The sequence below is a fragment of the Silurus aristotelis genome (genome assembly GCF_946808225.1).
Source record: "Silurus aristotelis genome assembly, chromosome: 3".
In the NCBI taxonomy this organism is placed as follows: Eukaryota; Metazoa; Chordata; class Actinopteri; order Siluriformes; family Siluridae; genus Silurus; species Silurus aristotelis.
The window spans coordinates 16,698,554-16,713,536 of NC_139576.1; the positions used below are offsets into that span (position 1 = coordinate 16,698,554).

Here is a 14,983-nt window from a genome sequence, read left to right on the forward strand (position 1 = left end):
CCACAAGTTCCCGATTGGATTAAGGTCCGGGGATTGGGCTGGCCACTCCATAACATTAATTTTGTTGGTTTGGAACCAACACTTTGCTCGTTTACTAGTGTGTTTGGGGTCATTGTCTTGTTGAAACAACCATTTCAAGGGCATGTCCTCTTCAGCATAAGGTGGCTTGACCTCTTCAAGTATTTTGACATATGCAAACTGATTCATGATCCCTGGTATGCAATAAATGGGCCCAACACCATAGTAGGAGAAACATGCCCATATCATGATGCTTGCACCACCATGCTTTACTGTGTACTGTGGCTTGAATTCAGAGTTTGGGGGTCGTCTCACAAACTGTCTGTGGCCCTTGGACCCAAAAAGAACAATTTTACTCTCATCAGTCCACAAAATGTCCCATTTCTCTTTAGGCCAGTTGATGTGTTCTTTGGCAAATTGTAACCTCTTCTGCACATGCCTTTTTTTTAACAGAGGGCTTTGCGGGGGATTCTTGAAAGACGTCTAGCTTCACACAGACGTCTTCTAACTGTCACAGTACTTACAGGTAACTCCAGACTGTCTTTGATCATCCTGGAGCTGATCATTGGCTGAGCCTTTGCCATTCTGGTTATTCTTCGATCCATTTTGATGTTTGTCCTCCGTTTTCTTCCACGTCTCTCTGGTTTTGCTCTCCATTTGAAGGCATTGGAGATCATTTTAGCTGAACAGCCTATAATTTTTTGCACCTCTTTATAGGTTTTCCGCTCTCCAATCAACTTTTTAATCAAAGTACGCTGTGCTGGCTTCATCCTTAAATAGGGGCCACCTGATTCACACCTGTTTTTTCACAAAATTGATGACCTCAGTGATTGAATGCCACACTGCAATTTTTTTGAACACACCCCTTTCAACTAATTGCCCAATTGCACAGCCTTACAAGCATGCATATCATGAATGCTGGGTCTTGTTTGTTTTCTGAGAATCTACTGTACCTACTGGTAACTTGTTTGCCACGTAGCAATAAAAAATATACTAAAAATCTGGATTATTCTGGTTAGTCACATTGTACTGCTATTATTTTGAACAATACTGTAGGTTCTTCCAGAATAAATGTAAATATGAATTAAGCAAAGCTTGTGTTCTTCCTGCAACTTTAATCCAAATGTTCTCATTTCAACTCAATTTTTTTTTTTTACTTGAAAATTACACTGTACAATTCTGCATCATGACAAGGTGCTCATTTTCATGATACCGTCTGGCAATGGCAACTCACTCATATGTGGTGCACTTTCTCTTGCTGTAATTATTGTCACACTTCATCTAATTGTACTCCTCTGTGTGCTCACCTCTACAGCTGCCAGCCTCTAATTAAGAACAAAAATTAGCTCCTTCCATCCTTGCTTTAGTAGAACATCACGTATTTTAAGCTCACACAGCTGAGCAGTTTAAAAGGTGTAGTGGATCAACCTTGGCAAAAGCTGGTTAGGTGATTTAATGATAGTTAGCTGAAGAAGAGAATGGAGAACATGTTATAATGACCATTCCATTTCAATTTTAACGAGCCCAGCATCTTAAGCAACTCAGCTTCTATGTAAATATACTTACTGATAGGTTCATAAGGTACGCCCGCCCAATGTTTTATTCACATAACAATTTACAGCCTTTGCCCCCAGAGGCACGTGCAAGTGTTTTAATGATCTTAAAACATCTTCATGAAAACATTGAATACTATCTACAACTCTATATCAAAACTTTTAAGTTTTAATGTCCTAGGTATAAGGCTGGTATTTATGACCATAAGCTTATTGAATTCTATTTTCCCCAAAACATAAAAAAGACTCCTTTCAAAACCTGGAATCTATTGATCTCCTCTTCTTCTCTGCCTAAAATGCACCTTCTCTGTCTCCTCTGAGACTTTCTACTAACATAATCATTATATTTCTGCAGCTTTAGAAGAATGTGTTTCCATGAACACTAGGTCTAAACCCATCACTCACTCCTATTTATATTTTTTTTTATAAAGCACCAGGATGTGAAAACAGCTTGTAGCCCTATAGTACTAGGGTTCTAGAAGAAATCCAGCCTTATTATTCAATCACAAGCTTGATCTGCATATAGAACAGTCGTACATGGAGCCATCATTAGCAGTAGCAGTTGGAGGCCCGAAATACTTTTTTTGATTTCAGTCTGTTAAGCTCTTCTGAGCTGTGTGGCTTATATCTGCAATTCTTTCTAAATAACAGCATTTATAAAAACTACATTATCATCATTCTGCTTGTCAGATGCAGTCTCATATAGTTCTAACAATCACTGTAAATAATTTTAGCCTGATTTGCATCTATTTTGCATGCTATAAAATTGTTACCTCCTAGTATTTTATTTAGCCTTGATGTTGATACAATCAGTGAGCTATCTCCAGCCTGGCTCCTGACATAAAGAAAATAAAGCCAAAATGGAAAAACCATGTGTGAAAAACTAAGTACTCCTACCATAGTATTTAGTGGCTAGGTAGCAGCCAGATGCTGCTAAACAAATGCCATTAATTATACAGAACTTGCTAATAATATAATTAGATTTTATAATATTTAATATTTTTACTCAAATTCACTCTTATTTCACACTATACTGGATTTTATTGAATCAGGTTAGTAAGTAAAACAGGGACAATTGTCTTTAATGTGTAGAGTGAAGGTTAAGGTGTGGTGGATGATTATCTCTGTTGTGACCTGCAGCACCATTTCTTTCTTTCTTTCTTTCTTTCTTTCTTTCTTTCTTTCTTTCTTTCTTTCTTTCTTTCTTTCTTTCTTTCTTTCTTTCTTTCTTTCTTTCTTTCTTTCTTTCTTTCTTTCTTTCTTTCTTTCTTTCTTTCTTTCTTTCTTAACAAACCATTTGCATGCAAACTCTGCATCATCTTCTTTGTAATTAATAGCTGCCAAACCCCTAACACTGTTGCTTCTGATCTAACTACTGAATTTAATAAAGTTAATCAAGGTTAATACAGAATTCTTATTTAATTTAAAGTGAACTCATACGTGTGCTGTGACCTTTAAACCACTGACCATAAGAACAAACATATAGTGCAAGAATTTAGAAGAAGAATTAGTGAATTATATAGGAATAAATGTCAGGAGGAAGATGGGATGGCATTTATGATAAAACATTGTATATTTTGTTGTCAATAGCCAGTCTCTCATGGGCTATCAGAGAGGTGAAACACAACTATGTGGAAAGAATCCACTGTCACTTCACAAACACCAAGGACACAAAAAGTATGTGGCAAGGCATTCGAAGTACAAAGTTATACCACTTGTCTGTGATGGTAATGCCTTACTCCCAGACCCAGTGAAAATTCTCTATAGATGTTCAAAGCACAGAACAAAATGCCGGAAGGGAAGATTGCTAAACAGAGGAGGCCATATCTGCTACCACCCACCTTTCTCTGAATCAGTGGTACAAAAGGACAACTATGATGCTGCTTATAGACTTCAGTTCAGCATTTAACCCAATCATACAAGAATAACTAAAAAGAATGATGAGCCTGCTGGGTCAGATCACCCTTATCTGCAATTAGATTCTGGACTTGTTGATTGGAACACCCCAGATGATTAATAAAAAAAGATGATCTGCAACAGAAAATCTTAAAACCACCTGCCTTGCTAAGAAATCCTACCAGTGCCTACATTTCCTGTGGAGGCTGAAAATAGCCAATCTACTCCCACCCATTCTACAAAGGAACATTAAAGAGCTTTCTAACCAGCTGTCTTACCATGTGGTACAGGAACTGCCCAGTCTCTGATCACAAAACCCTAGAGCGAATTGTGAAAACTGCTGAAAAGATCATCAGGGTCTCTCTACCCATTATTGAAACCTTGCACAACATCCACTGCATCCATAAAACCACCAGCATTGTAGACGACCCCTTTCACACATACCATATACACTTTACCCTCCTGCCAGAAGGTACAGGTGCGTCCGTGTCACCACAGCAGGCTCTGCAACAGTTTCTACCCAGAGGCAGTCAAATTATTCAACAATCTGCTGTGTCTCGATACAAGCGCACATCACACTTTACAAAGCTAAAATGCTATATTTATTGGTACTATAGATATACTTACTGCTGTTACACTTTTTAATAGTTTACAGTTAACAGGTCATGTTTTATGTATCTGTTGGCCTGTGTATTAATGGTTCTGTTTGATGTATTTATTGTCTTGCAACCATCTTACGCTGTTTGCTGCAAGGTTATTAACACTTTATATGGTATTGCATATTGTTATGTGTTGTGCCACGGTCCTGGAGAAATTACATTGTTAGCTGTTGGATAAGGAATTCCAGCAACACTAAGCTCCCACTCATTGGCTCGTGAGAAAAGCCCTTAAACTTCACCTGCTTCATTGTATAAATGAGATCATTGTATGTTGCCCTGAATAGGGGCATCAGCCAAATGATATTAGTGTAACTGTCACCTGAATGTTAAGAGTTTGCATTTTTGTTCTACTACCTTGTTAATGATCAGTTTAGATTTATGTAAAATCAATCAATTTCAAGTCAATTGTGTTTTTGATTCCAGGAAATTATAAACATTTTATTAATTGTATATTTAGTGTATACAAGCTATATAGAGGACTGATAATAAAAGCCTACTTGACTTGACTTTATATCAATATGGTGGATTAATAATTGACTGTGTTGTCCATATTATCTTTTCCCTTATTAATACTGCATGTTTAAAAAACAATTTTTGGAATACTATGCTAACATTAACATGTGTCTTGCCCAAACACTCACTGCATCATTGTTGTAATTATTTCAAATTCTATTAATTTTTGTAATTGTTAAGTAACTGGAACAATAATAAATCTACATTAACTTAACATAACTTTAGTCTTCTTTATTCAACAGTCATTTACATCTAATGTCTACAAAATGTAATTTTGTTGAGTTTCCTCTGTCCTCTCTCTACTACAGTATCATGTACACATCTTAAATCTAGTCACCACTGGTTAACTATGTATTTCTATTATGTTGCAAGCTATTAAATACACAATACACAACACTCAGTGGTGCAAGAAGTACAAAAAACTACTAATGAATATAGGTGCTTGGATTGTTAAGGAACTCTGAGAGTTTTTTTGCCATATCATCTAGCTCGTTTGTGTTGGTGTACTTCAGCAAATTGTAGGTGGACACAAAGTAGTGCCTTAGGTAACGCTGAGACACACATTTATGCAGCTTCTGCACCAGGCGCAGCACACACTCTTGTAAATTGCACCAATCCCTTGTGCTCGGATACTTCTCACATGTCCAGAAAAGTAGAGTCTAAAGCAGAATCAGAAAGAAATGGGGAACACAAACATGTTTATACTGCAGGTATACAGAATTGAAAATCTACTATACATACGTATATTAATACTATAGCATATATTACTTATATATAACATAAGACAGAAAACATCAAAAATATTTCTTTAAATTAAGTAATTAAAGTAAATCATATAACTAAGTTCAGAGTCATGAGGATGTTATTTAGAGCTAGGGGAACCTCTAGTGGATTACACTGGTACTGTCTCAGCGGGGGTTTTCAGTACATTTTCAATACTATTTTTCATGCAGTCAGAGTGCCAATTAAAAGGGTAGGTTGCACACAGCTGAGATGGACAGAGCAATAATTCACATAATTTGATACTTGTAAATGGTGGGTAGTGATGACAGGTTTGCTCCCTGGGCACCATACATCCTCCTTCAGCTGTCGCACCACCCTGTAACACTTCCTTCGACAGCCACCATCCTCATCTATACCAGCCAGCAGCACCTGCTCAGCCCGTGAGAACGACAGCAGCCAGTGGTAATTAGAAGTAGCCATGAGGTTGAAACCAAAAGACTGCAAGGAACAAAAAGACAATGTAAAAGAACATAACAATGCCACCATTACATGTTACTGTATAATGTTAAATTATGTTATTCAAAATGGAAAGCATAAAGTTGTTATAGTAAATTTAGAGCTGTCAAGTAAGATTTAGTGTCAGATTTCCCAACACACATACAGTAGCACATAATCACAAATATGTCATACATCATCCTGTCAAAACCATGGGCACAAAAGTCAATCCAGTTCTTATTAGTGACAGTGATTGTGTGTGAAAATGGAGGATCCCCTCAAATGTAAAACACTATTATTCTTTGTGGCATCCTCATAAGAAAAGGCAAATAAAAAATAAGCAAATAAACAAATAGAATTCAGTAGAGCTGAAACACTATTAGAGAGTACATTAGAGTTTTTTAGAGGTAGAGACAGCTTATGCTGATTTCTCTTTTTTCCTGCTGAACATCCAAGATATTTTAGTTGTTCACTAATTAGCTCTGTTGACCCAAGATTTTTTTTTCCCGGAAAGGTCTATTTGTTAGGAAGTATAAATACATCTAGTGTTAATTTGGGGAAATATTTCACATGCCATCTGAGTATTAGTTTTGCAAATACTGTGACATTATATTAGAAAGCCAGTATTATGGGATTTATAGCTGTAACCTTTATAGCTGTGACATTATATTAGAAAGCCAGTATTATGGGATTTATAGCTGTAACCTCAGTTGTGGGGTTATTTCAGTTTGTAATATTATCCAACAAATATTAGCTGACTGTTATGCTAAAAGTGCTTGTCAAGTTTTTCTCGAGACAGGTTATTCACTCTGAGTTGTCCTTGGTGTTTGTATATTAGAATCACGTCATTCGTTTTTGAATTATTGTCCTTTTTGATCCAGTGTCTACATATTTTTTTTAGCTATATCATGTATTTCAATACCATAGTCTTACCAGTACTAATACCAGTACTAATAGTGAAATTCATTCTAGTAAGTGGTGGGCAGTCACAAAGCAAATGTAATTTGTACTTAAGTAGCCTTTTCATGTATCTGTACTTTACTGAAGTATTTCCATTTGGGGAGACTTTTACTTCAAAGTAAGAATATTTGACTTTGTCTCAACCACATTTTGTGAAATTAATCGTTCCTTTTTATTTATAATGGATAAAAACTTAACTGGTCAAACACACAGCAAACCACCAATCAGGAAAGTTCGCACACTCCCTTTTAAACTTGTTTTGATTGGCGCTTGGTGTTATTTAATTAGCACGAACATACAATTCATTGTCAGTTCAACAAAACATTTTAAGGCATCAGTGTTTAAATTATTAATTTCATTCTATTCATAGGTCGGTGTGCTGAAAGTAACATTAAAGTCGTTTTACATAAACAGAGTTAATTACTCAAAGTTATAGTAAAAAAAATTATAATAGAATCATTATAGCCATAATAAATCATAGTACTTTGGATACATACGTACTTTGGATTATTGTACTTTTACTCAAGTGAAAGTTTAAAGTAAGCACTTTTACTTTTACTGGAGTAATATTTTTTCCTTGCTGTATCTCTACTTTTTACTACTACTCATTTGCATGGTTTGTGTACTTTGTCCACCACTGATTCTAGTATTATCATACAGTTGTTTTTACTGTATTCTTCGATGACCTTCAAGACCTGGATGACTGAAACCCTACATGAAACTATCGAAACCAGTGACATACTACATAGGAAATAATTTTCTTAATGTATAACATCCCCCTTCCAACTCCTCACCTTGATACAGCGAGTGCACTCTGTAGAAGGCCACCTCTGTAAGAGACGGGGCCAGTGGGCTCTCTTAGGCCAGCAGTTCATCACCTCTACTGTGGGCACCAACTCCACTTCTATCTGTACTTGTGATGTCTCCACTGCCACACGCACCACTGAGCCCAAGGACTCTTGCATGCTCAATTTGTCTACCACAGTACAGAACAGAGTTCATAAAAGCACAAGCAAATACAATCAACATGAAAGTTACAGGATTGCGTGGCAACGCTGTATGGAAAGGTCATGAAGTGATGTGAAGTGTTGATGCTGGACTTGTGTAGCACAATAGTGAATATCTGAATGTGTTTGTTACACACACACACACACACACACACACACACACACAAACACACACACACACAATTTCTCTCTCTCTCTCTCTCTCTCTCTCTCTCTCTCTCTCTCTCTCTCTCTCTGTGTGTGTGTGTGTGTGTGTGTGTGTGTGTGTGTGTGTGTGTGTGTGTGTGTGTGTGTGTGTGTGCCTGAGGCAAGCGTAGGCAGCAGTGCTAATTGTACAAGGACCTCAAATGGCGTCTCTACTATAGATTTTATTCATGAAAGTCTAAAATTAGCACAGACTGTGAACCATATCTATTCAGAAAAAAGCATTTTAGCTCATAAGACATCACTGAATGCAGCACTGCACACACACGCACGCACGCACACAGACAGACAGACAGACAGACAGACAGACAGACAGACAGACAGACAGACAGACCGACCGACAGACAGACAGACCGACCGACCGACCGACCGACCGACCGACCGACCGACAGACAGACAGACAGACAGACCGACAGACCGACAGACAGACAGACAGACAGACAGACAGACAGACAGACAGACAGACAGACAGATAGATAGATACATACATACACAATAATTAAAACAACAGAGGATCTACATATCAAAACAATGATGCAAACCTTAGCAAAGCTACTATATGTGTTATAATTTGTATATATTGTAAGTTTGCCTGCTTCCACAATCCATTTTGTTTGAAAACATAAAAAATAGCAGGATATAAACTCACCTGCCAACCCACAGGTCTTAATAGCTGCCTCTACCTGTTCCTTGAAGACATTGACTACTTTAGAAGGCACAAGATCACCTTCAATGGCCACAAGTTCATCATGCCACTCCTGAATAGGATTTGTAAAGCTTTCCAGTTCTAGCCACTGGTGCAGCTTCTCTGGTTCTCGGACTGGCGAAAGAAGCTGTGAACCACTCAGTGTGTAATATCGCCACTGATGTGCCCGTCTCTCCTTATAACCTGTAAGACCTCGTACTGGCACAGAGATCAGGAACAGAGTGGGAGTCAGCACCTGCGGGTACACACCAGTATCAAGGTTAAACCAGCTTGTGATTTTACTCAAAGACAAAGAGACTTATATTTATTATACTCATTTTAAAACATAACATGTAAAGTTTGAATGAATTGACAGCAAATGATAGTGTAAGTCGTAAGTATGTAGTGTTAATGATTAATAGCGTTTAATTTAATGGTTTTACCTGAATAGAAGAATTAAAAATACCCCTTCCCTGGAGTAATGCAGCCCATTTTGATGCTAGAGCAGGCTGATCCTAGAGGTAACAAAAACAAGCTACTATATATTTTTTGACTTATTAATTATAGTGAATAATCATTACATTTAAGAAAAAAATACTTTGAAGGTGTTATTTTGAACTCCTGTGTTAGCGGTGGAATTGAAGCGGGTATCCTTTAAGCTGATCTCAGCTGTTAGGACTTTGATTATTTTTTGCACCTCCTCTACAGATTTAGAGACCTGCCGGTGCCTGAGATCCACCTGCAGAGAAGGCATTATTGTCATCACTATGCCACAAAGTTTATGTTACATAATTATATATTATATATAATTATATATACATTATATATTACATAATTACATAGTAAAAAAAAACATGAATATCAATTTATTTGCTACAAAGAATAAAACAAAAACTAATTGCAAACCATTATAGAGTACATAATTCAATTTTATAAATCAATGCACATCCACATGTTATTATTTGTATGACCTGATTCAGCAAATAATGGTCCAGGTCTTCCTCTGTAAAGGCCGTCATTTTACAGTGGCTTTGTCCCTGTTCTTATGTTTCTTTGTGCCTCTGGGAGCTTGAGAGGTCCGTGTCGCAGTCTGTGAAACTTTCTCTTGTAGCCGAACCCATGTAACATAGGCAGAACTGATGGAAAAGCACTCCAGCAGATTGATCTCATTGAATCGATCTTTTTTAGATCGTAAAATAGTCCCATGGTCTTTTTAGGGCAGCCAAATGAACTCTGATCCACACACACAGCCTACATTAGACTGCATGGGCATGTGAGAACAGACAAATAATCTACAAATGTGTCAATGTAAATTTGTGCTACAAATGTGCTACATAAACCCTTACATTACAAAAAAACCAGCAAAAAAATTTGTGACTGAATTCTGTAGGTTTCCATATTATTAAACTGGTTATTTCAAAGTAAAAAAATATATACTGTATATATTTAGGACTCACTGGGTCACTGATGACCTGATTATGGGCAAACACTACTCTTTTTTGCCTGTTGTATTGACACCATTTCACTAAACTGTGTGCATTAACTCCAGTGTGTGTGTGTGTGTGTGTGTGTGTGTGTGTGTGTGTGTGTGTGTGTGTGTGTGTGTGTGTGTGTGTGTGAGTGCACTTGTCTTTATAAGTATTGTGTTTTTTACTGACCTGTAATAAAAATCTATTGACAGGGACCCATTCAGCTGTGTTCTTAATATTGTATTTCAAATATGTTTAATTTACTGAATACAAACAATCCTGAACATTTCTGAATATCGCTGTTTAACAGTACCAAAAAGCAGAGAAGGTAAGGAGTTAAATCTAAGGGCTCTGGGAAGACAGAAAATCCAGTTGAACCCTGGAAAACAGCAGGAAATTGTGTATGCGCATAAAAAAGTTGTCTAAGCAGGAAGCTTAGAGTTTCCTGTCAGGGGGTTCAGTATTAATACTGGCATCCCTGTCCTTGTTATTGGAACCCTTGGCGCATTTTAAATGTCTGCAGTGTGCTCAGTAATGTTTAAATAATCTTCAATTACCTCCATATGTTATTACATATAACGTAAATTATATATAATATAATTACAGCCATCATGTAGAGTATATGACTACATTGCCTACAGCTTAACTATGCTCAGCTATTTTATAGGAAATAAAATAGGCTGCTGCAAGATTTATCAGTTTTATGGCTAATCGAATTGGTCGGTGTTAGTAAATGGTTGAAATATTACCACTGAATCCGTTGCAAATTAACTCCTAAATTACTATCCGCACATGATCATTTATTTGAGGTTAAAATGATAAAGGGGGAAATTACCACAGCAGTTTACTGCGGGCACATAGAGAAGTGCAGTGCGTGGCGTTTTGACGCCATCTTGCGGTTACATCCCTTCACTGCAGACATATTTCATGACTATAACCCCTTTAACTACAAATCCCAGGAAGCAATTCCTCTTATCGGATGACAACAAACCACCGCGTTCTCGGCAGAAGGACGTTACGATCCGATTTCAATTAAAAATATAAGGATTTTTTTATATACATTTGTAGAATAAACGGAGGTATGGCACATCATCTCTTTTCTGTCGTAATCCTATAGCTTAACCAACGACTTGTCTTTTAGTAGGTTGTCTCTAATCAGGAACCAGGTGCCCCATCTGAACCAGGGTACCGTCTAACTATATACAATTTTTAACGAACAAGGTGTAAATATTATTTTTTTTTTTTGCATCATGGACACTTAATGTTAATAGTAAACTAACTTGAATCTTGATCTTGAATGGGGGAAAAAAAAAAAAAAAACAGAACTGTCGCACAGAGTGACGTCATTAACCATCGCCAGCCATTCAAATATACGAGCTCACTCGCATCATAAACTAAAGACTGTCCGTGACTAAGATTCAGGGAGGAGGTTGATGTCAGTTTGATGCCATTTTGCGCTACCTAAAAAAGCTTCCTACACTTGGCTGACATAATGTAGTCTGTCTGTAGTTTATTATTCCATCACCTCCATGTACATGTGCTCCCTGACAGAAACAGTGTGGGCAAGCAGCAAACAAGATGGAAAAACGCTTTTAGTGAATGAGGAAGTCACCAGATGTCTCATTGTTAGTGAGGAATTGGGCCACTTCCTCTTTTTCAGCAGCTCTCCCATGTTTCCAATGAACTCATGGAATGCTTCTTAACCTCAAGTCATTTTGCTAACATGTGGCACTAATGTGTGTGACTTCTGCAGACTTGTATATCAAATAAGAAGAAAAAGAAAGCATAGAGTTCTTACAGGGTGCTCACAATCCTGCTGCGCTTGGCCTTTTACAGTTCTTCAAGTACACAAATCTTACAAGTAGTTGCATCTATTAGGGATTAGGTATACTCTATCACATGGCACAGTCATTTAGGTGTTGGTAAATGCAAATGTTTCTGACTAGGTTATAATAGAAGTTTCATCTGGTTAAAATACCATACTTTACTGATTATAAAATGATTTACACAAGATCTAGATTATAAATTGCTTTTGGTAGGATCTTACAAATTAATATATATTTAATAGTGCATGCCACAGAGTTTAACTATCCAATTAGTTTTAATGCAAAGAAAGAAAGATAGATCATTTGGGATGATTTTGCCATTTTCTGTCTTACAAATTAGTATAGAAGTGTGAACACCTTTTCCTCTGTGTGTGATGCTTAATGTGATATTTGCACTTTATACACAAAATAAGGTTTTTGAAGGGTCCAGGGTTTTTTAAGATAGTTGTTGGAACCAGAACTAACTAAAGCGATTAGGTTTTCTTACTGTTTAAAATAGAACATTTCCCTGTAGAACATTTCCCAGGGGGAGAAACAAGACACCCTAACACATTACAGACTTTGAGTTTTCCATGATAGATACAATCTTTTGACTCAGCAGTTGGAAATGCTAACTTACATATTAAGGTGAAGTTCATGAGTTCAGATCCCAGCACTGCCAAGCTGTTGCTCTTGAGCCCTTATTAAATAAATAAGATAATTGTAAGCTGCTCTAAAAAAAAAAGAGCACCCGACAAGTTCCATAAATGTAAGTATGTGTCAGGCTATTTTCATATATATGTCTAATTATTTGTTTGCATGTGCTCTCCATTTTAGCACAATGAGCTGCTTTGCATTGCTACGATTGTACCCTGGAGACCATCACAGACTCCTGTTTGTATACAACACCATCACTCTTCGACTGCTGAGTTCTAGGCCACGACCTGGCCGTGGCTTAAGAGAAAGTCTGCGCCTGCTGCAGCTGCCTGAGGATAAAGTCAGCAGCAATGTAGTGGTCAAAGAAGCCTACTTGCGCATGGCTAAACTGTACCACCCAGACTCTGGAGCCCCCACTGCTGATGCTGCTTTATTCTCTCAAATTAAGGAAGCTTACAGAATTGTACTCACCCACCTGGCACAGCAAAACTCTATATCTCAGAGCACACAGGAAGAGGATGAGGAGGAGAAGGTTAAAGGTCATACACCACAGCACAGACACTACCTCAGCTACGAAGGTGTAGGCTCTGGAACACCCAGTCAACGTGAACGACAGTATCGGCAGTTTCGGGTGGACAAAGCCACAGATCAAGTGCTGGAGTATCGCTACAAAGTCATGGAGAAAACAGCAGCAGAAGAAGGAGCCATGGTTTTGAAAGATGCACGTTTGCGTAGCAAGAAGATCCTGATAACACAGGCTGTGGAGAGGCTGGTTGAGGATCTTATTCAGGAGTCGATGGCCCGTGGTGACTTCCGCAACCTAAGTGGTGCCGGCAAACCACTAAGCAAGTTTGAGCACAACCCCTATGCTGATCCCATGACCCACAACCTCAACCGCATCCTCATTGATAACGGCTACCAACCTGAGTGGATAGTGGCCAAGAAGGAGATTAGAGACACAGTTGAGAAGATGCGCAAGAAGCTACAGGAAGTCCGGGCTCGATTAGGATGCCCAATGAAACACTCCGAGCAGATTCAGTGGAAAGAACACTGTGCTAATTTCTCTGAGGAACTGGCCAAGCTCAACAAAAAAGTGGACGATTTTAACTTGATTGTGCCTCTGATGAGTTGGCAGATGGTTCATTTTAATATAAACAGAGAGATTGAGAAAGTACTGAAAGCTGATGAACAACATAGAGAGGAGAAGGCATTAGAGAAAGAGAGGAAGCTCCTGGAAGAAAAGGAGAATGCGGTCGCCTCTCAGCAGAATTCTAGACAAGCACTTATTATGTGGATGCAGAGTCTGCTTAAATAAAACTCATTCTGTATAATATTATATTTAAAAGCGCTGTTGTATACTAGCACCAAATTGACAAGACTACACAAGCCTTTGCACAATGATTTGTCATTTATTATTAGTATATATAGAAATAGAGTAATAGAGCAAGCAAATGCAAATCTTATGTAAAACAATACAGTTATATTTTTTCTAAGTAAGCAATTTATTTCAGATACAAATTGTCATATAGTAAATATTGCGCTTTTTGAGAAATCATTTGACCTTGCAATCAATCTAAAAGCAAACAGTCATCATCAGTTATCCATGTTCAATCTTTGCCCCAGTTTATTCCGTCTTTCTCATGGCAGCTGCTCCACGGCTGCAGGGTTACCAATAACAAAGGACTCGTTTTTCAGAGACTTCATTATGGCTGCAGATGGAACCAATGCACTCTCCCAGTCTCTGGCTATATATTGGTGATATGGATCCTGTGAGTTCTCCAGCTTTTTTGAGCGGATGTAACTGAACATGATGCCAAAGGTGAAAAAGCTAAAAAGACCAACCATTATTAAAATGTAGACGAATCCTTGGCTCTGCACCTTAACTGGCACTGCACCTAAAGGCTGGTGAGCCACAGGAGTGGGAGCTGCTGCTGGAAAGTTCCAGGTTTTATTAAGATAGTGCTGTAGAAAGGAGAGCAGGAGAGCTTGCACATCTGAACGATTTTCTGCTAGCATATTTTCCGTTCCTAGTAAAAAAAATATATATATATATATATATATATATATATATATATATATATATATATATATATATATATATATATATATATGTTAATATTTCTTCTTGGGTTCTTAGTTCATTACAGTTCAATGTCAGGAGAAGTTTTTTCATCAAATGAAAAAACTTTACAGATTTAAATACTATGATTAAAAAAATTCAATAGGAAAACTACTAAAAACAACATACCTTTAAATCTCCAGTGAGCTGATTTATAAAAAGATTGAATGAAGCGCAAGCTGTGGTGTATAGTAACCTCTCTGGGTCTTATAAATTACAG

At 37.5% G+C, this 14,983-nt stretch overlaps 2 protein-coding genes across 4 annotated transcripts; one reads left to right on the forward strand and one right to left on the reverse strand.

Moving 5' to 3' along the window:
• Positions 1-4,849: 4,849 nt before the first annotated feature.
• mab21l3 (mab-21-like 3) lies at positions 4,850-9,949 on the reverse strand. Its single transcript, XM_083537902.1, has 7 exons — positions 9,685-9,949; positions 9,312-9,452; positions 9,157-9,228; positions 8,678-8,969; positions 7,612-7,793; positions 5,666-5,860; positions 4,850-5,298 (listed from the first exon to the last, which is right to left on the reverse strand). The coding sequence occupies exons 1-7, from the start codon at positions 9,730-9,732 to the stop codon at positions 5,065-5,067; spliced, it is 1,164 nt and encodes a 387-aa protein (XP_083394028.1). The 5' UTR covers positions 9,733-9,949; the 3' UTR covers positions 4,850-5,064.
• Positions 9,950-11,117: 1,168 nt separating this feature from the next.
• dnajc28 (DnaJ (Hsp40) homolog, subfamily C, member 28) lies at positions 11,118-14,504 on the forward strand. Of its 3 annotated transcripts, none has more exons than XM_083537903.1 (2): positions 11,118-11,261; positions 12,825-14,504. In XM_083537903.1, exon 2 carries the CDS (start codon positions 12,829-12,831, stop codon positions 13,957-13,959), a length of 1,131 nt encoding a protein of 376 aa, XP_083394029.1. In that variant the 5' UTR covers positions 11,118-11,261; positions 12,825-12,828; the 3' UTR covers positions 13,960-14,504. The 3 variants fall into 3 exon arrangements, with proteins under 3 accessions (XP_083394029.1, XP_083394031.1, XP_083394030.1); XM_083537905.1 differs by lacking the exon at positions 11,118-11,261 and adding an exon at positions 11,278-11,367 and having other exon boundaries at positions 12,825-14,347; XM_083537904.1 differs by lacking the exon at positions 11,118-11,261 and adding an exon at positions 11,286-11,403 and having other exon boundaries at positions 12,825-14,347.
• The last annotated feature ends 479 nt before the right edge of the window (positions 14,505-14,983 follow it).

Excerpts from the sequence above, each read along its gene's own strand:
- dnajc28 (XM_083537903.1), top strand. The coding sequence starts at position 12,829 with ATGAGCTGCTTTGCATTGCTACGATTGTACCCTGGAGACCATCACAGA.
- mab21l3 (XM_083537902.1), bottom strand. The coding sequence starts at position 9,732 with ATGACGGCCTTTACAGAGGAAGACCTGGACCATTATTTGCTGAATCAG. Across the intron at positions 9,453-9,684 it reads ACCATTATTTGCTGAATCAG|GTGGATCTCAGGCACCGGCA; the intron begins GTCATACAAATA and ends CCTTCTCTGCAG. Across the intron at positions 7,794-8,677 it reads TAAGACCTGTGGGTTGGCAG|ACAAATTGAGCATGCAAGAG; the intron begins GTGAGTTTATAT and ends GTACTGTGGTAG.